This window comes from Sceloporus undulatus, chromosome 1 (genome assembly GCF_019175285.1).
Source record: "Sceloporus undulatus isolate JIND9_A2432 ecotype Alabama chromosome 1, SceUnd_v1.1, whole genome shotgun sequence".
Classification (NCBI taxonomy): domain Eukaryota; kingdom Metazoa; phylum Chordata; class Lepidosauria; order Squamata; family Phrynosomatidae; genus Sceloporus; species Sceloporus undulatus.
This window is the reverse complement of record NC_056522.1, coordinates 310,165,551-310,189,919: the sequence shown is the minus strand read 5'-3', so window position 1 is coordinate 310,189,919 and position 24,369 is coordinate 310,165,551. Positions and strand designations below refer to the sequence as shown.

General features: G+C 43.2%; 1 protein-coding gene across 1 annotated transcript; it reads right to left on the bottom strand.

Moving 5' to 3' along the window:
• Positions 1–6,443: 6,443 nt before the first annotated feature.
• Positions 6,444–24,294, bottom strand: NDUFS3 (NADH:ubiquinone oxidoreductase core subunit S3). Its single transcript, XM_042439202.1, has 7 exons — positions 24,162–24,294; positions 20,518–20,583; positions 17,262–17,359; positions 16,727–16,876; positions 12,283–12,408; positions 11,346–11,465; positions 6,444–6,690 (listed from the first exon to the last, which is right to left on the bottom strand). The coding sequence occupies exons 1-7, from the start codon at positions 24,292–24,294 to the stop codon at positions 6,523–6,525; spliced, it is 861 nt and encodes a 286-aa protein (XP_042295136.1). The 3' UTR covers positions 6,444–6,522.
• Between the last annotated feature and the right edge of the window lie 75 nt (positions 24,295–24,369).

Genomic DNA, 24,369 nt, shown 5'->3' with positions numbered 1-24,369 from the left:
ACATCCTATATCTGTGCATTTCATTTTTTCTGCCTAAGTGCAATACATTTCTCCATGTTGAAATTCATTTTGTTAGTTTTGGCCCAACTTTCTAATCTTTTAAGTAATAATTTAATTCTATTTTAGTGCTCACTTTTTTGCAATGTTAATTGTATTGTTCTTTTAACTTGTAATCTGCTTTGAGTCGCAGTTTTGAGAGAAAAGCAAAAAATCATCCTCACCACTACAACCACCTAATTCTACAAACTGAACTAATAGCCTTACTTTGATTTTCTATAAATTCTGCAATAATATATCATTTATAAATGTGGGCTGGATTTAGTGATCCCTCACTATAGTTTGAGAGTTTCCCTACATTTTCTGTCATTTATTTATCAAATATTTGTAACCACAACAAAAACCCTCAAACAAACTGCAGACAAATACTCCAGTTCTACGGTACCATTGCCCATACTCTTATATTTTTTAACCCATCTTTTCAGCTGGAAGGAGTCACTCCTGATTTTTTTCCTATTGTCACATTGGGGGATAATAAATGGGAAACAATTCTTCTTTGAATGAAAAGCTCCAATGCTGAAATTCAAAATAGATGCAAATATACACAAAGCCGTGTGGTGATACATTATGTATCAGCTGATACTTTGGTTCATACAGATTGTGTACTGTCTAGTAGATCCAAGATTAGGAATGCATGACCTTCCTGATGCAGAGCTTGAAAATGTGACTTGGACTCCTAAATCTGCAAGCCAACATGGATGCTCACCCAGTTAAGGATGCAAGACAACACGGATGCTAGCCAGTGCCTATGGAACTGATGGGAGCTGTATTCCAGCAACATCTACAAGGCCATGCATTCCCAAACTCTGCCCTAGAGATGTGTTGAAAAATCCTTAAACCATTCAGGATTGCTGAAATGCTAAGAAAGGCCTGGGCTCAAAGTTGAGACCCTACATTTGAGTGTATCTCTGCTTATGCAATTCCATATCTGTCTACAACTCACCCACAGCTGTCAAGTCTTAGAAGGGCTTAGGAAGAGCCACTGACCAGTGGAGAGGTGGCGCAAGGCAGACCACAAAATATCAGCTAGACTCAGCTTGGAGGAGTTGTAGGAGAAAAGAGGGTACTCTCACAGATGGAGATCTCCTTTTCCTTCCTCTGGGGAGCCAGAGTAACTCTGTTTTCATGGTGTGAATTACCTTCCCCGTCTTACTGGTAAGCAGTAGCAGCCACTCCTGGGAGAGGTTTTGAGATACAGTGCAAGAGCAAGAGAATAGCTCCTGGTCCCCCAAACAAAAAGGGACTTACCTGTGTGTGCATATCACTAATAGTAGGCCAACCATAATTTGTCATTTAAGTCCAGTAGGTGGGGGTGAAGTGAAGGATGGCAAATGCCTTCGTTTCAGATATGATGATGACTACATCATGGTTACTTCCATTACAAGCAGGGAGTAGAATCAATTTCCAAAACAAAAGATGAAAATTCATTAAGTAAAATGCTCCCCATTTTGAAGATGTCCCATAGGATGACCCTTCAATGGCACTACCTTTCTGTGGTGGTGTGATTGCATGCTCCTGTGGGGCAAGAGGCTACCAGTGCTACTGATAGGGTCCCCCATGTCAGGCAGGCTTTTTGTTGAGGAGAAAGATTCAATATGCCAAACAGCTACTGCGCAGCATCAGTAGTAGGGGGTGACACTGATGGAGGATCTCTCAGAGACAATGCCAGTGGCACCATAGTTAATGTTTGTCGGTATACCATTAAATACCATTAAAAACATACAGAAATAGTACATTAAAACTGAATTTAATTAGTACAATAATTAAAACAGATTCCAAGCTAAGATATTAAAAACTTTAAAAAGATAAAAATGTATAAAATACATTTAAACAATATAATACCCCGGGCCATTCTTTAAAAGCTTTCTGTTTTGAATGTTTTGAATGCCTGTCTGAAAAGGAAGGTTTTCATATGTCAGAAGAAGGCCATCAAAGAAGGGGCCATTCTGGTCTCCCTGGGCAAGGAATTCCAGAGTAACGGGGCAACCATGGAAAAGGTCCTCTCTCATGTCTCCACCAACCATGCTTGTGATGGTGGCGAGACTGAGAGAAGGGCCTCCCCTGAGGATCCCAGAGCCCAGGCTGTCTCATATAGGGAGACATGGTCTGCCAAATAGCCTGTACCTGGGGCATATAGGGCTTTATAGGTCATCACCAGCACTTTGAATTGTGCTTGGAAACAAACTGGCAGCCAGTGAAGCTGTTTCAACAAGGGTGTTGGGTGCTCTCTATAACCTGCCCCTGTTAACAGCCTGGCTCCATCTCTTTGGACCAGCTGAATTTTCTGAACACTCTTCAAAGGCAGTCCCATATAGAGCGCATTACAGTAGTCCAAATGGAATGTAAACAAGGCATGTGCCACTTAGGCCAAATCTAGCGTCTCAAGGAACGAGCGCAGTTGGTGCACAAGTTTTAAATGTGCAAAAACACTCTTGGTCACTGCAGAAACCTTGGCCTCCAAGTTCAAATCTGAATCCAGGAGTACCGCTTAACTGTGAACCTACACCTTCAGCGGGAGTGTGACCTCACCTAACACAGACTGGATCCCTATTCCCTGATCTGCCTTCCGACTGACCAGGAGCAGCTTTGTCTTATCTGGATTAAGTTTCAGTTTGTTTGCCTTCATCCAGTCCATTACTGATGACAGCCACTGGTTTAGGACCAGGACAGCCTCCTTGGATTGAGGTGGAAAAGATTAGTAGAGTTGAGTGTCATCAGCATATTGATGACACCGCACCCCAGAACTCTGGATGACCTCTCCCAGCAGCTTCATGTATAAGTTATATAGCATAGGGGACAACACAGAACCCCAAGGGACCCCACAGATCAATGGCCATGGGTTTGAGCAGCAGTCTCCTAGCACCACCTTCTGCAGGGACGTAGCCAAGGGGGGGTTCTTGGGGTCCGGACCCCCCCCTTCCATTAGAAAAATGAATGGTGTGTGCTGCTGCGCCACTGCACTCAAGCCCCATTATAATGGTGGCACTTAGTCTGGAACCCCCCCTCCTAAAATCCTAGCTACGTCCCTGCCTTCTGGATTTGCCCCTCCAGGAAGGAATGGAGCCATTGTAAAACAGTACCTCCAAGTCCCATCCCAGAGAGGCCGTCCAGAAGAATACCATGGTCAATGGTATCGAAAGCCGCTGAATGGTCCAGGAGAACCAACAGGGACACACACCCCATCTAGTTCCTGGTGTAAATCATCTACCAAGGCAACCAAGGCGGCCTCTGTTCCATAGCCAGGCCTAGAACCAGATTGAAATGGATCTAGATAATCCATTTCATCCAGAAACCCCTGGACTCAAGAAGCCACCACACGTTTTAAAACCTTGCCCAAAAATGCCAGGTTGGACACTAGCCAATAATTATTCATTATTGTGGGATCCAGGGATGGTCTTTTAAACAAAAGCTTCATAAATGCTTCCTTTAGGCGAGATGAAACTCTGCCCTGTTGTAGGGAGGCACGGACTACTTCCTTTACCCATTCAGCCAGTCCCCCTCTGGCCTGTTTAATCAGCCAAGAAGGACAAGGATCTAAGATACATGTGGTGGCTTTCACCTCCCCAAGGATCCTGTCCACATCATTAGGAAGCCTTGGGTCTGCAAGATCTGAGCAGCGGTTTTGATGATAGGGTGACTTGGAGGTCTCTCATTCTTAGGGTCATCATAAGTTGACAACGACTTGATGGCAGTTAATACCAAACCCCACTTATTCCCTCCAAAGCAAAGTTCACAGCATTCTGTGCCTGATTAGGTCCACATTTCTGCAATTCAGGCTGCTGTCAGCTCTGCACTCAGCTTTGGCATCACTTCTGTTGTCCCTCAGGAATCCCACTAGCTGTTGCGTCCTTTGAAAGAATGCTAATTAAACACAGAAAAAGAAAAGTTTTCATGACCTGTTTTCCAGATGCTGTTCTGAGGTCAAACCCTGGAGAAAGGCCTTCCATACAGTATTTGATGTCAAGTGAAGCCACTGTTTGCAGCACTCTTTAGCTACCAATCCAGTCTCCCCTTTCCATTATAACTTCTTAATATTACAGTGCTCTGACAATGTGAAATAAAGCCATGTGCTTCAGATCACATTTATTGCTGCATATAGTAAAAATAACATCTGCTGTGGTTGTAATTCATCAGTGGTGTAGAGCAGTGCTTCCCAATGTTGGGTCCTCCAGATATCTGGGACTTCAACTCATAGAAGCCCCAGTCAGCATGACCAATGGTCAGGAATTGTGAGAATTGATGTTCCACACATCTGGAGAACCAGTGTTTGAAAACCTAGAGCATTTTGCAACAGCACACAGATCCTGATGAAATGGCAGCATGTTCACAAGTTATAATCTACATACAAGAAAAACAATTAAATAATTTGCTTCAATGGGCAGGTTCAAAGTGAAATATTTATCAGAGAAAACATCATCGTCATCATCATCTTATTTTCTTATATCTCGTCTTTCTCCCAGTATAGGGACTCAAAGTGGCTGACTGTTGCCAGATGGATGTTTACAATGTGATACATCCAGAAAAGACTCTGAGGATGGTTGCAAATGTGGTGGGACAATCTGCATCTTAATGATATCATATTTGCATGTTTTTTTTTTAAACCCAGAACCAACACTTTCCTCTTACAGAGTATTCTAGGACAGAGCCCCTTACTACTGGTGCCTGAGCAGGCTTTGTGTTATTGAGGATCTATGCTTGTGAGTCACAAAGCATGAAAGGCTTCCTTTCCATAGACTTTACATTAGACTGAACTTTTTTGGGTGGCTGAGAAATTAACATTGGCTTGCCTTGTGAGATGTTTGTTTTCAGCAATAGAGGCAGAAGCATTCTATAGCGGGTTGGTTCCCCTCTTCCCTCTGATTAGGCAAGAAGTTACAAACTTGTAGAAGCTGCTACTAGAGGGAGCCAACCCTATCTCATGCGCTTCCAGTTTATTTTAAAGCAAGCATTATAAAAAAAAAGAAACTAACAGAACAGATAGAACATAGGGAACAAGATGGCAAACATCAATATATAAGAAGAGTAAACTATAGATAACTAGACAGAGAAATCAGATCCTCACTTTAGGGTGAAGAGGATGCTTCCACCTCCATCTCTGAAAACAAACATCTCACAAGGTAGGCCAATGTTCATTTTTCCAGCGATGGAGGGGAAGCATCTTATAACGAGATATACCAGAGCTCCCCAATCAGTGGGTGGGTGGACTGAAGCATATCTTAATGAGAAAAGACCTGCCAGGTTTTTAACCATACTTGTCTCCTCACCTGAATTGAAGCTGCCCTGACACACATTTGGATAATGTCAAGAGAAGCATCTGACGAGAAAACCAATACTTTCAGCAATTTATTGATGCCTTGACATAGTTTGGTGTTGCCTTTAGGCACTTCCTGGATGAGATCTTTAGACCAGATAAATGCAGCTCTGGAAAGAATAGAGACAGCAGACACAGCTCTGATTGCCATGGAAGAAGCTTCAAAGAACTTTTTAAATGCTGAGTCAGCCCTGTTGTCTTGGAGGTTTTTGAGAGAATTCTCACCATCTTTGGAATATATTGCAGAGGTAACAAGGACTGACATAGGGGTGTCAACTAATAAAACCTAAAGTTTAGCCATGACAGCTTGAGGAAGGGAATAAAGAAAATTAATGGCTTGTTGATTGGGTGTACAGTCCGTCCTCGCCTTCAATTGAATGGAACGCGCCGCCCCTTCCGCCCCGTGCACGCCCCACGGCTTGAGCGCATATGCTCCAGGCCACGTATGGCGCGCCTGCGTATGGCGCAGGCGCACTGTAGTAGTAGCTGTCTTAGACCACTCTTCCCTTACCATTCTCATAAAGTCCGTGGGAAAAGGAACGTCCATGCCAGACGGATCTGGTTTGGGGAACGATTCCCCTTTGCCCTGGGGTAAATCAATGTCCTCTATCTGGGGAACATTCAAGACCCCGGTTAAATCCAAGGCTTTAACTGCATTTTTAATAGAAGGAAAAAGTCATCTATGGGATGGAGTCAGCAAAGAACTATTATCCTTGTCCCCAGACAATTCCCCTTCCTCCCCAATAGAGACCATTTGAGAGTGTCTGCCTGCTCCTTCATCTGAGGAATGAGCAGGGACTGTTAATTTCATTTTCTTTGACTTCAGGTTCAGCCAGCAGGTGTGTGCCTCTTTTCCTTTCCCTCTGCCTGATGAAAATGGTAGTTGAGTGAAGAGAGGAAACCAACCCATTGCTGAAAAAGCTGAGTTCACCACTCTCGCAGCTCCCCTCTTCCTCCATTACCTTGAACCAACAGTCTTCCACAATGCCAGTGATTTATGATTTTACTGAGAAAAATCATATGAGAGATTAATTTCATGTTATGCATTCTTCACATATCAGATGGACCAGAAGTCTCATGTAATGTTTTGTTTTTATTTATTATATATAAATACTCAAATTGAAGAAGGTAACAGTCTCATCTCCCTGCTGCAACTATTTCACATCTGTTTTCTTCTCTCCTGGTTCTATCTTCAAGGTTTCTGGAGCTTGACGATAGGCAGGGAAAGTTTCCCAGGGACTGTTCAGGTCGAATTTGCGGAACTCCTGAGCCAACTCCACAGGCTCTGCCACTACCCGTTTCACCTCATCATCATACCTGACCTGGAGGAGGGCAAGGGGCAGTCCACGAGAAAAAATAAATAAATATGTCTGTGAATTACAAGAAGATGACTTGAATTTTAAAAGCATTTTCTGTTCTCCTTGTACATGCTGACTCGCTAGCACTGTTGAACAGCAGTGTTCCAAATTCATGTATTTTATACATATTTATATGTATATTCTACAATGATAATGACTATGATCATAAACACTTATGACTGAATAAGATTACTTTCATCTGGTCACAGCCCTAGTATAAGAGCTCTTAAGGCTTCATTTACAAAATCTTCACAGCCCAAAGAGATACTTCTCTGGCGCATATACAGCGTTTTGCTACAGTATTCCAAAAGTCCCAGAGTCTCAGTTGCACATTCCCTCCCTTACCAGGATAGCACCAAGCCTGACCTCTTATACGTCTGCCTATTTACGTGGAGGAAACTGTTATGTGTCCATCTAAGTTGGCATAGTAGCTGGGTATAATTAGAGTCTATAGATAAACTTGAGTCTTTCTCTAGCACAATGTACGATCAGATATCAGTAACTCCAGAAATAAAATTAAGATTTATCTAAGAGCAAATCTGAAGCCTGGAAGGTTGTTGTTGTTTTACTACAAATCCCAGAATCCTCCATTTAGGATAATGGATAGCAGCTCTCAGAGAATGGGCAGCTCTCAGAGAACAGTAAATCATTACTGCTGAATTGATCCCAAAGGTTAAAGCTAAGCCAAGCCTCTTCATACCCCACTAAGAGGGACAGGCTTATTGCAGAAACCACCAACTACTGGTGCGAGGACAATTTGTTGGCACTTTTTGCAGTGTGTCTGTGTGGGGGAAGGACAATGTACAGGATTCTTCAATGTACAAGACAGACTGGCTCAGCTGCAAATCACTCAGTTCATCCCTTCAGGCCCCAAGAACAGGTAGCCAACATGACTGGTTGGCTTTCAGCAAAATGGCAACTAAACCTCCTATTTTCTCCCCAAGGCAGAGTTTTATTCAAGACTCAATGGGTCTTCTCACTAAAGGACCAAACCACCATCCCCTGCAGCATGGATTATCATTTAGGTCCATAAAATGAATGGCACCAACTGTTAGACCAGGAGGATAATCCTGATACCCACTGGTCTCATGTTGTTTGCTCTCCCTCCAGTACCACCCATTCCTCATCCCCAAAATATCTCCATCTCAATTAGCCATTTTTCCCCAGATGTGGGGGAAATTTCCAAATTTCAATGGTAAACTCTTCCTCCCTGCCACAGTCTCTTTTGAGAAAGAGCCAGCAGCTGCACTTTCCTTGTGGTTGCCAGCTCTTCTTAGAATGCCTTGCTTGCCGCATGGGTGGGGGCACTGGGAGGAAGTGTGACACTCTCAGAGTGCTAGAAGGAAGCAAAGCATTTTAGAGTCAACAGCTCTGTTTTCCCTTCTCAGAGGAAGAAGAAAGCCACAGGCAGCCACACATCCCTTTCTCCTCTATTCTAAGGCATGGCTGCCAGCTCTTTCTAAAATGATCTGTTTCCATCCAAGGATCCTGGGAGCAAAGAGACTTCAGAGGGTAATTTGTCCAGTCTTCACTCCCATATGCCTTTGCTTCCTTGGGCTCTGAAAACAAGCAAGGCATTTTAGAAACAGCCTTCAGCCACATATCCCCCCTCCCTATCCTAGCTGGCAGAAGCATTTTGCATTATAATTATGAAAGTGGGGCTGGAAAAGAGGGTGTGAAAACCAGTCCTCCACATGTTCCCACTTGGATTGGATTTGGTGGATGATGGAGAGAGTGGTTAAACTTTCCATCAGATCTTCCACTCTGATCACAGAACAGAGATCCTGTTTTGCAGAAAAGCAAACAGATTTTGTGGGAGACTAAAGCTCCATTCTACCTTTGTTTCTGTTCTACATCCTCTCCCAAAGACATTCTGACAAAAGCTTGGAAAGGCTACTTTCTATACTATGTATTCCAGAATCCCCAACCAGCATGGCTACTGAAAGCTGTAGTTCAATAAAATTACTGTCCAAGTTCTGATTTTGACCAGGTGCTCAGTGCCCAGTAATCTTTGACACATCACCAGCCCTGACCATTCTATTCTCCTTCCATCACATTACCTTCTGAAATATTTTATTGTGAGATCAACCTTATCTATCTTGCACCAGTCCAAAGGCTATCCATTCAGGACTTTTCCCTAGTCCTGAGAGTTTCCAAAAGCCATCCTTCTAATTTTTTAATTAATTTTGTCAGAGCTTATCCAGAAGGCTGTGCTGTTAGTCACACATTTCTACCAAAGATGAGAGCTACAGGAGTTTTATTAGTCAGAAAAGAACTGTCATGATCTGTATAAATCCATTCTTCACTGCAAAGATCTGCTCAAGAGTTAGACAACTGCTCTGCCAAGCTGTGCCTGAATTCACTTCTCTCCAATAACAAACACCAGCAAATTCCTGTGGTTCTTCCTGTCTACAGTTATATGTCAGAGGAATATATGTATACCCTGAAAGAAGTCTGTATTCTCAAGCGATATTTCCAAGTTCTTAATGTCTCCATGTCTGCTATTAGAAGATGTATGACCACGTATCTTCTTGCTAATGGTCAAGTAGTCATCTTCCTTCCCTCCTTCCACCTCCATGCAGCATTATGCCAAAGGCGGGATGCATACCGGCAAAATGTGGCGTGGCAGCGGCAGCAGTAGGGTTAAGGAGCACGCACCATTCATACGCTCCCTAACCCTAGTACATACTAGGGTTAGCCTAGTACGTACTGGGAGTGAAAAATGGCGATGCCTGGTCTACATGGGTGCCACCATTTTGACGTGATGGATGCCTAGCGTCCGCACATCCCAGCGTGTTTGTGATGGTGCAAATGTGCCATTGGCACATTGCGGCATCACAAACGTGCTGCAAGAAGAACCCGCTTTTTGCAGATTCTTTTTGCTCCTCAACGGAGCCGTGCGGTTTGTCCGCTGCTGCTCCCTCGCAGAGTTAACCAGAGGTTTTGGGTTGTCTGTATCCCGCCATGGTTGGCCTCAGCAGCATCCGAGGCTGGTGTAACCTGATGTGTGGGTAGGAACTGCCTTGCCCTCCCCATAATCACTGCAGCTCCCCCTCCCCCACCAGAGGCCTTCAAGATCCAATGTGACTGCAGCCGCACTGGACCCTGAAGGCACCCCCCCCAGCAGTTGCCCCTACTGAATGGGGTGGTGCTCTGGCTTCCAGAGGGCCCATTTAGAGACTAGTGTGTCTGAGGCGAATGGCCTTTCTCGCTCACGCAGTAGCTGTGCCAGTCTCTCTAGGTGTACTGCCCCACCAGATGACAAATCCCTTCTGGGGTGTCGGTTGCTGCTGTCAGTGATGCCACTGGTTGGCCTTAGAAAACACTGCCTTAGTTATATGGCTCCTTTAGCAATACATTTAACTACAGGCATACTTTGGAAGAATGGTGAATGATGGTTAGGGAAACACAGACTTTCAGTGTCTGATTGCTCCAACGTGTCTGTAGTAAACAATGCAATAAACAAACAAAGTGAGGATTCTACCGTACTAGAACCTACTGTACCTGCATGTGTATGCTTGCATCAGGCAAAGTAAACATCAGCTGCCTCCAGAATCCCTTACTGAACACATGTGAACAGCAAAACAAAGGGAAAGGAGGAGAGCAATAAGCCTGCCTCATCAGCTCCACCACCTGCCTGCACATTTAAAAAATCTTCATGTTTGGCCACCAACATGGAAATCTTAAGAAAAGTGGAGGCTGCTGTGGGGAAAATGTATCATCACTGGATAGATTCTGAAAGAAGCCTTCAAGTAGTCTTCAGAGATTTTATAATATTTTAGTTTACTGATGCAAGGCTTACCAGACCTGGCTGTATCATTTCATATGTGCATACTGTTAGTTTTGAATAAAAAGTTTGCTGAACCATGTTTAAGTCTCTTTCTCTCTTTTCTATCCCTATTCTTTTCATGTTATTTCTGCCTCTGGACTCAACTTTTCTGTTAAAGAAATAAAGCCTTATTTCATTAACAAAGGCATACCTGCATTCAATTCTTCTCCAAATCACCTTGCAAGCTATAGATACTACCATTGGACACCTGTTTCCTTCTTGATCTCTTATCATGTGACTAAAAAAGAAATGATGGCCTTGCCACAAAGTTCTATTCTAGCATATCAGTTGAAAAGCAGGCAAAGCCACCAATTGTTTAAATGGTGGAATTGAGGTTAGGAACAAAGAAGCAATATTGACTTTCACATGGTTCTATGCCAGTGCAGTTTACTTAGGAAACCCTCTCTGTCCATCTGCCCATTTCTCTGTTGTCTATTCATTAGCTCTCTCCTGACAATAGCTTTCTGATTATATATTGTACTTGTCTGGAAGCCACTGTATTTCATATAGCTTCATCCTTGTCCTGAACACAGAAGAAGGCTCCTCTTTCAGAGGTCACATCCAGCTCATTGACAGAGGAGAAAATGTCAGCTGGAGGTTGGATTAATGCTTCCCTGCCTGTTTGTCTATACACATACCGAATGAAAGGTCATGTTGGGTCAATTTTCCCATTCTATAAAGTAAAAAGCAGTCATGTTCTTGATTATGGAAAAACATATTAAAAGTAGTCAGAATTTGAATAGGCAAAGCTATGAAAATGCTCTGCAGCAATGTTGTATCTATCTTTTACCTCCACATAGCCAGACAGAGGGAAGTCCTTCCGGAATGGGTGCCCCTCAAATCCATAGTCTGTCAGAATTCGCCTCAAGTCTGGGTGGTTAGCAAAGAAGACTCCATACATGTCCCAAACCTAGAAATACAGAGATCACATATGGAGACCATTGTAAATGCTGCAGCACACTGGTTTGATTTTCATAACCCTATGAACATGAACAATAGGGAAGAAGGAAGCTGCTGATATACAAAAGGACCCACAGCAGTCAAATGTACAAATGCTTGAGGTTTAGGAAAGCATCAGACACTTGGATGAAGTATATTTTCCAGCAACAGCACCAACATGCCCCTCTTCAAATAATGGCTAGCTGTTCTATTTTAACCAAGCATCTTGCTACTGTATCCTGTGTAGAACTAGAATAATATCACAACAAACATAGTTCAATGATTTAGTAACAGAATTTTATTAGCTAAAGGCCAAAATGCTTTCCTCAAGCTAAACATGAAGAATCTATCAGAATCTTACTACCCAAGAGCTAACTCAACAACTTCTTAAAAGAGAAAATATCTGCAAACATTCAAATTAATTAGAGGATCGTCTGATAATTTTTATTTTAGAATTTCAAATAACCCAAAAGCTAATATTATATCATAAAATGTGATCCAATTAAAAAGACTAGGCTAGAAGCTAGGAATGAATGGCACTCAGATAGGGCTTTGAGAGATTATCAGGTTTGATTTCAATGCCTTCATATGGCATGCATACTGTATTTAAGTCTTCCTGTAACAATTTGTATATTTTTCTTCCTTCTTGCAAGAATCTAAATATGGAGGGAAAGCATTATATGTATGCATTCATCACATTTTTTTTTTTAAAAAGCTCTCTTATACAACCTAGAGATTTTTGGATTCCAAATCAAATTAACTCAAGTCTCAATAACCCTGGTGCTTACCTCTCTTTCATACCAGTTTGCTGCCTGGTGTACTGGGACTGCTGAATCAACAGGTGTTAATTCATCAGTATATGTTTTCACACGAATCCGGGTGTTGTAGCGTAGAGATAAGAGATTGTAAACAATCTAAGAAGGAAAAGTAGAATACAATTATGTCATGAACTGGAACAGACTGTCACATTACAAAGAAAGAAAAAGCATTAAGATGACTTTCTATATGATGATGATGATAATAATATATAATTATCAAGAGATAATATATCTCTTCAATTTTGAGGATCGAGGTAACAGTAAAGTTTATACAATATACAACAATAAAAACAACAAGCCCCACAAGATCCCGGCCCAACCCTCCCTCCCAACTATAAAATTAAACAATAAAACATGGTCAAAAAATACATAACAATACGACAAGATTAATAAACAAACCATGAATAAGAAAAATAATAAAGGGAGAGGGATTCAATTGGTTCTGGACATTATCAATCGGGGAAGGCCTGCCGGAAGAGAAAGGTTTTTGTCACATCATAGTATCTTTATAAAAAAGCACAATGGGACAGAGCTCCTTTCCCCCAGTATTTTAGATGTAGAATAATGGTTTCCGAAATTATATTCACTTTACTTTTTAGACACTTTAATGTTTAAGACCAATTATCTGCCTTAGCTTCACATAAAATATTTTAGATCAAGTTAAACAACAGAGAAACAGCTTTTTGAACACCATTTCACCATTCAAAAAGAGGCAGCTTTGGTCACCTTGGTGGATGACCTACATAGGGAACTGGACAGAAGGAACGTGTCCTTGTTAGTTCTGCTGAACCACTCAGTGTTTTTTTTTTTTTTTTTAAATATATATATATCATTAGGCATGGTATCCTTCCAGGCCACCTCACTGGGGAGGCATTGTTTTACAATGAATCTATTCCTCCCTGGAGGGACAAATCCAGTGGTACTGCTTGGAGACTCTCGTTCAAACCCCTGGCCATTGGGAGAGGGTATCCAGAATTTTGAGGTGTGGGTGCCATCAATACCCACCTCTACTATTCCTTTCCATCCCAATCCAACGGAGTTGTCCTGGTTCTAAACCAGCATCTGTCATCAGGAATGGACAGCAATGAGGGCAAGCAAACTGAAATTTAATCCAGACAAGACTAAGGCACCCTCGGTCAGTCAGATGGCAGATCAGAAAATAGAGATTCAACCTGTGTTACATGTGGTTACACTCCCCTTCAGATATAAGTTCACAGTTTGGAGTGTATTCCTGGACTCAGCTTTGAACCTGGAGATTTCTGTGGTGGCCAAGAGTGCTTTTGTGTATTTACAGCTTGTGCACCAATTGCACCCATTCCTTCAGAAGCTGGATCTGGCCACAGTGGTATATGCATTATGTTACAGCCCATTTGGGCTACTGTAACATGCCTTTGAAGAGTGCTTTTAAAGAGTGTCCAGAAACTTCAGCTAGTCTAAAAATCTGCAGGCAGACTGTTCGCTGGGACAGGTTACAGAAACCACACAATGCCCCTTTTGAAACAGCTTCACTGGCTGCCAGTTTGTTTCCTGGCACAATTCAAAGTGCTGGTTATAACATGTAAAGCCCTATACGGTTCAGGTCCAAGCCATTTGGCAGACTGTATCTTCCTGTATGAACAAGTAACATTTCTAAACGGCTTATCAGTGCACTTAAGAACTCCCTAAGCAGTTTACAATGTGTAAGCTAACTGCCCCCATCAAGCTGGGTACACATTTAGTCACTTCGTAAGGATGTCAGGCTGAGTTGACCCTGAGCCCCTGTCTTGTATTGAACTCACAACCTTGTACAGTGCTTCCTCGGGTTACGAAATTAATTCGTTCCGCGGCCGCTTTCGTAACCCGAAAAGCCTTCGTAAGCCGAAATGCCATAGGCGCTAATGGGGAAAAGCCGCGATTCCGTGCGAAAAAGCCGAAAAAAGCACCAAAAATTTTTTCGTAACCCGAAAAAACATTCGTAACCCGGAACAATTATTTCCTATGGGATTTTTTCGTATCCCGGAAATTTCGTAACCTGGGTATTTCGTATCCCGAGGTACCACTGTAGTTTGTGAGGAGTGGCTGCAGTACAGGCATTTAACCAATGCACCACCAGTTTCAGACTATCTCACACTCAGATTCTAAAAATGCCGATGCAGCCAGAGAATCTTGTGTGTATTTACTCAGAAATAAATACATGTGCACCTTCAACACTCCTGTCAATTTATGGCAACCCCATGAATTTCATACCATTTTCTTAAGCAAGGAATACTCAGAGGTGGTTTTGCCAGTTCCATCCTATGAAATATAGTCTACAGCACATGGTATTCAAAGTAATGACGAAGACTGACCCTGCTTAATTTCTAAGACCAAACAGGATTGGTGTTTTTACAGTATTTCGGCCATTTATTTAGAATAGACACACACACAAAATCAATTTCAATCAAACTTGTTTAAAGGACTTATATTCTTAAGCCTTTCCTTAAGAATTAAAAGTAACTATGGCCCATTACAAACGGGCAGGAAAGTACACGCGGAGCGCATACTAGGGTTAGAAAGGGGCGGTGCTTCCGCACCTCGTAAACCTAGTGCGCGCTCTGCGCGCACAAAATGGCAGTGGCCGTATAGAGGCAGTGGCCGTCACGACCGCGCTGCCTCTATACGGGCCTCGATAGCTCCAGATGTAACCCATTTGCTTGGTGTCTCACTAAACATATGTCTCAGATTGTAAAGGTTCAGAACAGGTGGGAACAGCATTGCCATTAGGCTGCACATGGCCCACCAAGGGCAGTCTTATAGCCCTGAGAAGATCTACCTGCATCCCTTTGGCTGCTACATCGAGGATTTTTGTTTTAAGAAAAAAAGAGAATGGTGCTAAAGCAAAGTACATCCTCCTTTGGCAATGTATTTCAACATCCAGAGCACTTTAAATGAATCTGGAAGTGACCTTCCATTCCAGCTTTGTTAGAAACTGGAAGGGTGGTGGACAGTGACTCTAGGGGTGATAAATAAGGTTAGTCCAGTCCCCAAATCCTCTGCATCTGCCCATCTCATGATTCAAACCATACTGAACAGTCATCAATATAGTTATTGCTACAGGATTTATGAAATATTTACAAAATTTATTCCATTCAGAGTTGGGGGTGGGAGGAAATGAAGGTGTGATGAGAATCCCTGAAAATGAAAGACAGCCAGAGAAAGTCTGAAAGTCCTCTGTTCGTCTATAAATGGTGAAATAACCAGACATACGAAATGCATTTGCCTTGGTTAATCCCGAGAATTACACATTTGTTTAGAGCTCATGTATGAAAGCTGCTGCACTATAGCCAGAACGACAAATCCACAACACAGGCCTGTTACAGACGGGCAAAATGTGGCATGGCGGCAGTGTTAGGGTTAGGGAGCGAGCACCATGCAAACGCTCCCTAACCCTAGTACGTATTGGCGGTGTCAAAATGGCAGTGCCCTGTCTACATGGGCACCGCCATTACGACGTGATGGACGCATAGCATCCGCACGTAGCGTCGCGCTTGTGACGTAATGAGTGTGCCATTTGCGCACTTGGGCGTTGCAACCCTGATGCAAAAAGAACCCTTTTTTTGCGGGTTCTTTTTCCACTGGCAGCAAGCCTCACCATTTGGCGGCTGAGGCTTCCCTCCAGCAGAAATCCAGGTGCCAGCAGGCCGCCCTTTTTGGGCGGTCTGTTCCATGCCATAGTGGATTAAAATGTAACACCAACTTAAATTAAACAAATATAACCAGGTAGCTATTATATTACAGTACACAGACTAAACATAATTCAAACCACTTTAAGCTAGATATAAATGTGAACTGTTATAATTAGGATGACCTATTAAGGCGTTTATCGTAGTATGAGTATTTTAAGATGGCCCAAGCCAAGGGAACAGGAGAAATAATTCAGATGGATCAGAAAGGACTATCAACTACATTTAAAACGGTTGGTCACACAAGCAAAATATAGATCATGAAGTGCCAAGTTAATGTCTTTTCAGGTATATTTAGAAGCAGCTCTTTATAGAGCTCATTACAGCATCATCTTAAAAAGGAACATTGCTCGCAAAGCAACTCTTGATGAGACAGGAACTTTTTTAGTCGTTTAAACAACAGTATTCGTGCACAGCACCAATGTCACTAGCATCACACCATGAATAGTGTTAAGTATGATGACCATTTCTGAATTAGTGACTGCATAAAAGCCAAGAAAGCAAGTTTGTCACAAGAGATCTGGATGCAATATCCTAGTGATCAGCAAGCATAAAGCACAGTAGTCTGCAATGGGGAGAAGACATGAGAAAATGCTAGTGGGATACTATCACATTTATTTTTACTCGTGATGTACAAGAACTAAACAGTATTTTGATTTTGGGAGATTTTGCATCAAAGACATTTTAGCAGATTTTGAAAAGTCTTCTCCTACCTCAAAACGGTTCTGCCGAGATGGAACATCAACTGCTGTTAGGTCAGTTAAGGATTTGAACTGGGCATTTGTGTGATCTTTTAGAAAGGTTAGTACTGGAATGACTCCATCAGGATGAATTAAGATTTCCAGCTCATTGAAACATGTTACCTGGTAGGAAAAAGAACAGAAATACATTGGAAGGATGAGCTTAATCAAGAATTAATACAGTTTGATACTGCTTTAATTGTCATGATGCCATCTTACAGAGTTCTGGGATTTGTAGTTTGTTGTGGCAACAGAGCTCTCTGACAAAGAAGGGCAAGTATTTCACTAAACTATAAATCTCAAGAATTCTATAGCATTGAGCCACGGCAATTAAAGCATTAATTTTGTAGTGTACATGCAGCATGAATGTGGTTCAAGCATATAAAATTCAGGCTGTAGTTAAGAAACTTTTTTGCATCTTTCTGTTCCACTTAATACGTGTAATCTTCCAAAAGAGATCTGATACTTATTACAGCATCAAGACCAAATGCTTGTTTGCAGAACCCACCTGGACTTGTTGAACATATTTGGGCAGAATCTCAGCCACGTATTCTCCAAAAGCAGACAGCTGTTTTAATGTTACTTCATCCTTAGGCCTAACAGTAGCTAATAAAGAAATTCACAGCAGTAAGTTATGGGAAACAAGAAGCACCACTGCATAATCAGACAGCTGAATACTATTACATTTACCTTTAGATGAGCACATGGATTAAAAACAATGTGGAATCCAGTTTTTGTGTTGTTGTTGTTTTAATTATGCTACCATGCATGAATACCCTACAGGTTTCACAGTGGCGTCCACAGCATAGATCACTGGGGGGGGGGGGGGCTGTCACAGGAATGCCAGTGGCCAAAACCCCAAGTGAGGCAGCAGAAGGGGATGGAAGGAGTGTGCTTGCCCTTTTCCTTTGCTGAAGTGGTTGCTTCCTCCTGAGGAGGGTGTCGCTGCAATGGTGAAGCCTGGAGGAGCATGCTCACCCTTTTCCACTGTAGTGGCAGCCTCCTCCTCAGTAGGGAGCTACAGTGGCAGTGAAGCAAGAAGGAGCACACTTGCCCTTTTTCTTTGCTAAGGTAGCAGTCTCCTCGAGAGAGAGTTGCTGCCATGACAAAGTCTGGAGGAGCTCGTTCAACCTTTGACGCCACAGCAATAGCCTCCTCCTCAAGAGCAAAACCTGGAGAGGCACATTTGCCCCTTTTTACCTTGCAGTGGGTGAAAGGCCCAGCTAGGTGACACCACTGACCAGGAGGCCTACACATTCACCAAAAAATGTTTGGTAAATTTAAGTACTATAATTATCAATGCCTGTATTTTCTCCATTTGTTCCTTTCTGACTGACTGCCTGGTTAACAATCCCATCACCCCATCAAGTACTAAAGATGTTTGAGCAAATTCTGCTCCCATACGGGCACGTAAACAGACACTAATGACAATCAGCTTTCCATATGATTCTGTGTTCATCCACAATTCAGACTGAAACAGTCGACCCTTGGTATCTGCAAGGGATCTGTTCTCCCCCCCCCCCCCCCCACCGGCCGCCCCCGGGGATAACAAAATCCACAATTGCTCAATTTCCATTGTCCCCAATGGCGGTTGCACTGCCATTAGGGACAAAGGGACTTTCAATAGCAGCATGTGCATGTGGCTACGCCACCATTAGGTACACCCCCCGTTGTCCACTGGGGTGATGTGGCCATATGTCACTAGAGACAATGTGGACTGTCCCTAATGGCAGTGCAGCCACATGTATGCATCACCATTGAGGACAATGTGGGCTTGCTATCCACGGATGTTTGAGTCCATGGATGGCAAGTCACAGATACCAAGGGTCAACTGTACTTCATGCATTTGATGAAGTTGACTGTACTGTAGTTAATCAAAATTTATGCCTTAATACGTTTGTTGCTATTTAAGGTGCTAACATATTCTGTCACTGACTACATGAAACATAAAGTTAAGTACATCCAAACAAGCTAGGATAATGTAAATATAATCATGGCCAGGAAGAAAACCAGTATAGTGGGCCCTCGGATACCAAAATCCATGGATGTTCAAGTTCCACTCTCCTCAATGGTGGCATGACCACCATTGGGGACAATGGTATTTTGCCGCCCCGCCCCCCTGAAGACCACCTTGCTGTGGCAGACAGCTGCCTGCCTTCCTCCTCTCTCCTCCTTTTCCTCCCTTCCTCTTACCCTCCCTGTCACTGCTGCCACTCTTCCTTCTATATCCTCTTCTCTTCTGCCACCTCCGTCTCCACTCTTCCTCCTTCTCTTCCCCCGTCACCACTGTTCATCCTCCCTCTTCTTCCTCCCTCCTCCTCCTCTTCCTACCTCCCTCTTTCCCTTCCCCACTGCCTCTTCCTCACCCCTCCTCCCCTTCCTTCTTTCCTTCCTCTTCCTCTTCCTCCTCCTCCTCTTCCCCCCACTGCCTCTTCATCCTCTTTCTCTGCCTCTTCCTTCCTCCTGCTCCTTCCTCCTCTTTCTGCCTCCTCCTCCTTCTCCTCCCCCCCCCCCCCGGGCTTGCTGTCCGCGGATGCTGAAATCAGCTGATGACGTCCACTGATATGGAGGGTGGACTGTATCTTCAGGAAATGTCCCTGTGGCCCCTACTTGATATCACCCTTAGGCACTAATTAACATGTGACAGCAATCCACTCACTATCTGAAGTGTTTTTATTATTCTTTTTTCTTATTACTCTTGGTAGCGTGTTTGTTGTTATCTGTAAAATTACTTCAGGCCACTCCTTGTTGAACTTGAAGAACAAAAATAATTTTATTTATATTCAGAGCTTATGATTGTATCTTTCTTGGTGGATGGTTCTCAAGCTTGTGGTTACAGTATACAAGGCACTTCTTGTTACAAATTTACTATGTTTACAATCTCTCACTGACTTAGTTCACCCAGAACATATTCTCTTAGTACCACTGGGCTTCTCTTGTCCTTTAAAAGTTTTTTTTTTCTCACTGAACTGGGAGTATGGGTCCCATCCAGCTGAACTTCTATTCCTAACTGCACCTCTTGGCAGTTTTAAAAACACCTTCCTGCCTCAGTAGGTTTAACACACTCCCCTCAGCTCTCTCAGCTCAGCTTTTATATCTGCTCCTCAGGCCGGCCAGCCAGCCCCCACCTTTTTCAGCCTGTCTCTGATACACCAAATATTTTATTTTGCCAGTGCTTCTCCACAGTCCCCAAATCAAAATCATTCTTCATAGCTAAAGTCCAGAAGAATATGAATGATCACAGTAACTTACCAGGCTAAACATGCAATTACATGGTAAATCAGCTGTTTATTGCTTTGTCCTGCTCGCATATGAACAGAATGTTATCAGTTAAGAGATGAATATGATAGCCCTGCTTAAATATTTGAAGTGGTGTCATACTGAAGCTGGAGCAAACTTGTTTTCTGATGCTCCAGAGAATAGGACCCAATTGACTGAGCAATTGATTAAAGCTACAGGAAAAGAGATTCCACCTCAACATCTTACTTCCTGACAATGAAACATACTCCTTCAGAAGGTGGTGGAGTCTCCTTCTTTGGAGGCTTTTAAACAGAGGCTGGATGGCCATCTCTCAGGGATGTTTAACTGTGAGTTCCTGCATTGCAGCTCCAGGATTCTATCTGCTGACAGAACATGTTGGAATGTCCTCTATCACGTCAAAGGGTAGACATATTGCCAGAGTCAGGATTTTGGACTTCTAATGAAGCTGCCCTTACCAGACACTAAGCATGGATCTGGTCAAATATAAAAGATAGCAGACTTACGTCGAGTCTCAGTATTAGCAGTCCCTTCAAATCGAGTTTGCAACAGCATTGCAGGGCGTGCAGTAACTGTAAAGAGGAAAGGATTTGTTGAAAATCCTGCATTTTACAGTGGTAAAATTTACCAAGAAAAACTTACCTTTTCCAGTAAGAAATTATTGCATCTACACCACAAAAATGTACTCAAATGATAAAAAGCAAGGCATTTCATCAGAAAAAAATTATGTAAGGAACTAATAAATAAGCAGTCTAACTATGAGCAGGATTGTAGACAAGATATACTCTGTTTTGGAAAGGTAGGTTGAACTGATTATTCAGTGGTTCTCTTCCAATCCTCTGACCTTCTCTCTTCATAGGAAATCAATGTCCAGACACAACAGTACCATTTAATGGGTCCAGAGTGTCCTCTGAACCACTAGCTATTATTTAGACCTGTGTCAAATTTTACAGGTTACCACATGTAAGGCATTTATGTGTGGGAAATATTTAAAAGCTGAGTAATGAACAATAACCATACAAGGCAGAGTCACAGCTAACAAGCCAGCCAAATTTGGAAAGAGACAGTTCTCACAATCTAGGCCTCCTCCTGTCTAGGACAGCAGTTCCCCTTAGGGCTCCATGTACACTTCCCAGGTGCTCTGCAGCAGCTCCAGGAAAATGAAAGAAATAAAAACTGAATAAAATTAAAGAATAAGAAACAAAAAGTAACACTAATCCTAAACACCATTCACCTCTTAGGTGCTCCTCCATAGAAACTGATTTTAAAAAGGGCTCTGTGAGTCAAAAAGGTTGGAAACCTCTGGTCTAGGATGATCAAGGAGCATCCACAAATTGCAAACCTGATCTTTTAAAACAGTAGTTCTAAAACCTCGGTGCTCCAGGTGTTTTGGAGTTTAGCTTCCAGGATTCACGGCTTTTGGTGACTGGGGCTTCTGGGAGTTGAAGTCCAAAACACTTGTAGGACCAAAGTTTGAAAATCACTGTCTTAATGGGAGTACAATCCCATGTAAGAGAAATTGCCCACATAATCCCAAACCAGGTACTTCACTTTTCAACCACACCTCTGCCTTGTCAGGCAGATTGGGAGTTCATCCCATGAATATCCCAGAAAAATTGCGTAATTATGCAAAACGATTTCACATGACGTCGCACAAAACCTGCCATTAAAGCGGTCACAAAGAAGCATTAACTTACATCTTTTACATTCGAGATTTCAGTGATAATGCATTTCCAATATCACTTTATTTGTACAACTGCATGTGATGATCATTCGTGCAATTACTTGCCATTTTTGCTTTATTTGCAGGATGCTTTAAATGCACTTTAATCTCTCTTTAATGCCGATATTAGCTCCAGTGTGATAAACTCCTAAGAGTGAACTTGCTTTCCACACATTAAGACCCTCACAGCTTCTAGATAATGATATATATTATTTTTGTCACCACCCTAGGCTGAGATGAAAATGAGAGACAAAATTAGGGCCTTAAACACACTGCAGAAATAATCTAGTTTGAGACTGCTTTAACTGCCCTGGTTTAGGGAATCCTGGGAATTGTAGTTTCTTGTAGCACCAGAGCTTTCTGACAGAGAAGGCTAAATATCACACAAAACTACAGTTTCCAGAATTCCCTAACTTGAGCCAAGGCAGTTAAAGCGATCTCAAAATGGATTATTTCTGCAGTGTATTTTGGATCTAGATCTCACCCTCTTCCTGATGCCTCTGCAGCTCAAATCCCAAAATGATTTCACCCAATAGACATTGAATAATATGTGGGCCAAATCAGACCCCTCTGGAACCCCACAGTCCACTGGCCAAGGACAGCAATGGTTCACCAGCACTATCACCAGGAGCCCTGGTGGCGCAGTGGTTAAATGCCTGTATTGCAGCCACTCACTCACAAACTACAAGCTTGTGAGTTCAATACCAACCAGGGGCTGAGGGTCAACTCAGCCTGGCATCCTTCTGAGGTTGCTAATGTGGGTAGTTGGCTTACACATTGTAAACTGCTTAGGGAGTTCTTAATGCACTGATAAGTGGTATAGAAATGTACTTGCTATTGCTGTCCTCTGATCTCCTGTCAAGAATAAAAGCAGGCAAGCTCAGAGCAATCCACATCTACTATAAGGGACAAGAGGGACACCTTTGCTGATGGTATCAAATGCCACTAGAGATCCAGGAGAACCAGGAGGGTAGTACTCACACTGTCCACACTGGACAACCACTATGGCAAGTCATTCACAACAATGAAGGCAGTTTCCATTGCCAAACCAGATCAAATAGCAGCCTAGAAAATTTATAATTGATTTTACCCAGAAACTCATGAAAGTGTAACTGTACCATTCTACCAAGAAAAGATTTATTGAATACTGGAGAATGATTAACACGGACTGAAGAATCCAAAGACAGTTTTGTTTTCGACAGAATATGTACGGACACCACTTTCAACACCTTAAATATGCGTTTTTCCTTCCAAGGAAACAGCCATGCAATCCTTTTGGAGGCCACGATGGGCAGGAATCCAGCACACAAGTGTCAGGCGGCATTTCTCTATGGGCTCTACACCTTCAGGGCCAACAAGATGAAAAGTATCCATGAAACAGGACATAGAATCACAGAGATCAACATCTCTAGCCTCTTTCTTGAAATGTTACAAACTAGTGGCCGAGTCCCAACAGATGAGGATTTGCAAAATGGGAAGTCGAAGGCTTTCACGGCCGGCATCCATAGTTTTTGTGGGTTTTGGGGCTATGTGGCCACGTTCTAGAAGAGTTTATTCCTGATGTTTTGCCAGCATCTGTGGCTGGCATCTTCAGAGAAATTTGCAAAATGCTTTGCAAACAAGTCAAAGCAGTCTTCCAAGGAACGGTTTCCCTTCTAACTGTTCTACATGGCACTGCAAAGGTGTGTAGCAGCGCTGGGGAAAGCAAGACTTGTTTGCCACTACAGAACAGACTGTAAAATTTGTAGGGCCATCCAGACTCTGCTTTGTAGGGGAAAGAACAGGAAAAACCAGGGCTGGGAAACCTAGACATATATTGGGCTGACTTAGGCACTCTGGTCCAAAACACACAGCAGAAATAATCCAGTTTGAGACCGCTTTAACTGTCCTGGTTTAGTACCAGGGAATCCTAGGAGTTGTGGCTTATTGTGGCACCAGAGCTCTCTGAGAGAGAAGGTTAAACGTCTCACAAAGCTACAGTTCCCATAATTCCCTAGCACTGGGCCAAGGCAGTTAAAGCAGCCTCAGACTGGATTACTTCTGCAGTGGACCTCAGAAATAAACATTAAGGCTGCAGCAGCACCGCAGAAGTAATTCAGGCTGATACCACTTTAACTGCCCTGGCTCCACGGTATGGAATTCTGGGAGCTGTAGTTCCGTTAAGATGTTTAGCCTTTTCTGTCAGAAGATTTGCAGGGTTTGATCTGTTTCACAGCAGGAACTCTGGGAACGGCAGTTCCGTGAAGGCCGGAAGTCGAATCCGCAGTGCTCCCTCCTTCCCTCTCCTCGCAAAACTACATCTCCCAGCATGCCCTGCGACGAAGAACCAGCCAAGGGCTCCTCGGAGACACAGGCCAGCAGGGACCCGGTGGCCTCGCCAGAGCAAAGCCTCCTCTCCCGCCGCGCCCAGAGAAAAGAGCCAGTCACCTCTTGGCCCAACCCGGGCCAGTCCCCGCAGCGCAGCCGCCAACATCCTCTCCTTTCGGGACTCCGAGAGGGAAGAGTCGACTCGTAGCAGCCAGGACGCACAAGGACGCAAGGAAAGGGCGGCAAGGCGCATGCGCGGGGACCCCCCTCCCTTCTCTCGACTTCTTCCCTATTGGCCGAGCGTTGCTAGCGGCTGACAGTCGCACGA

Excerpts from the sequence above, each read along its gene's own strand:
- NDUFS3 (XM_042439202.1), bottom strand. The coding sequence starts at position 24,294 with ATGCGCCTTGCCGCCCTTTCCTTGCGTCCTTGTGCGTCCTGGCTGCTA. Across the intron at positions 12,409-16,726 it reads CTCGGCAGAACCGTTTTGAG|ATTGTTTACAATCTCTTATC; the intron begins GTAGGAGAAGAC and ends TTTCCTTCTTAG. Across the intron at positions 6,691-11,345 it reads CTCTGTCTGGCTATGTGGAG|GTCAGGTATGATGATGAGGT; the intron begins GTAAAAGATAGA and ends GCCCTCCTCCAG.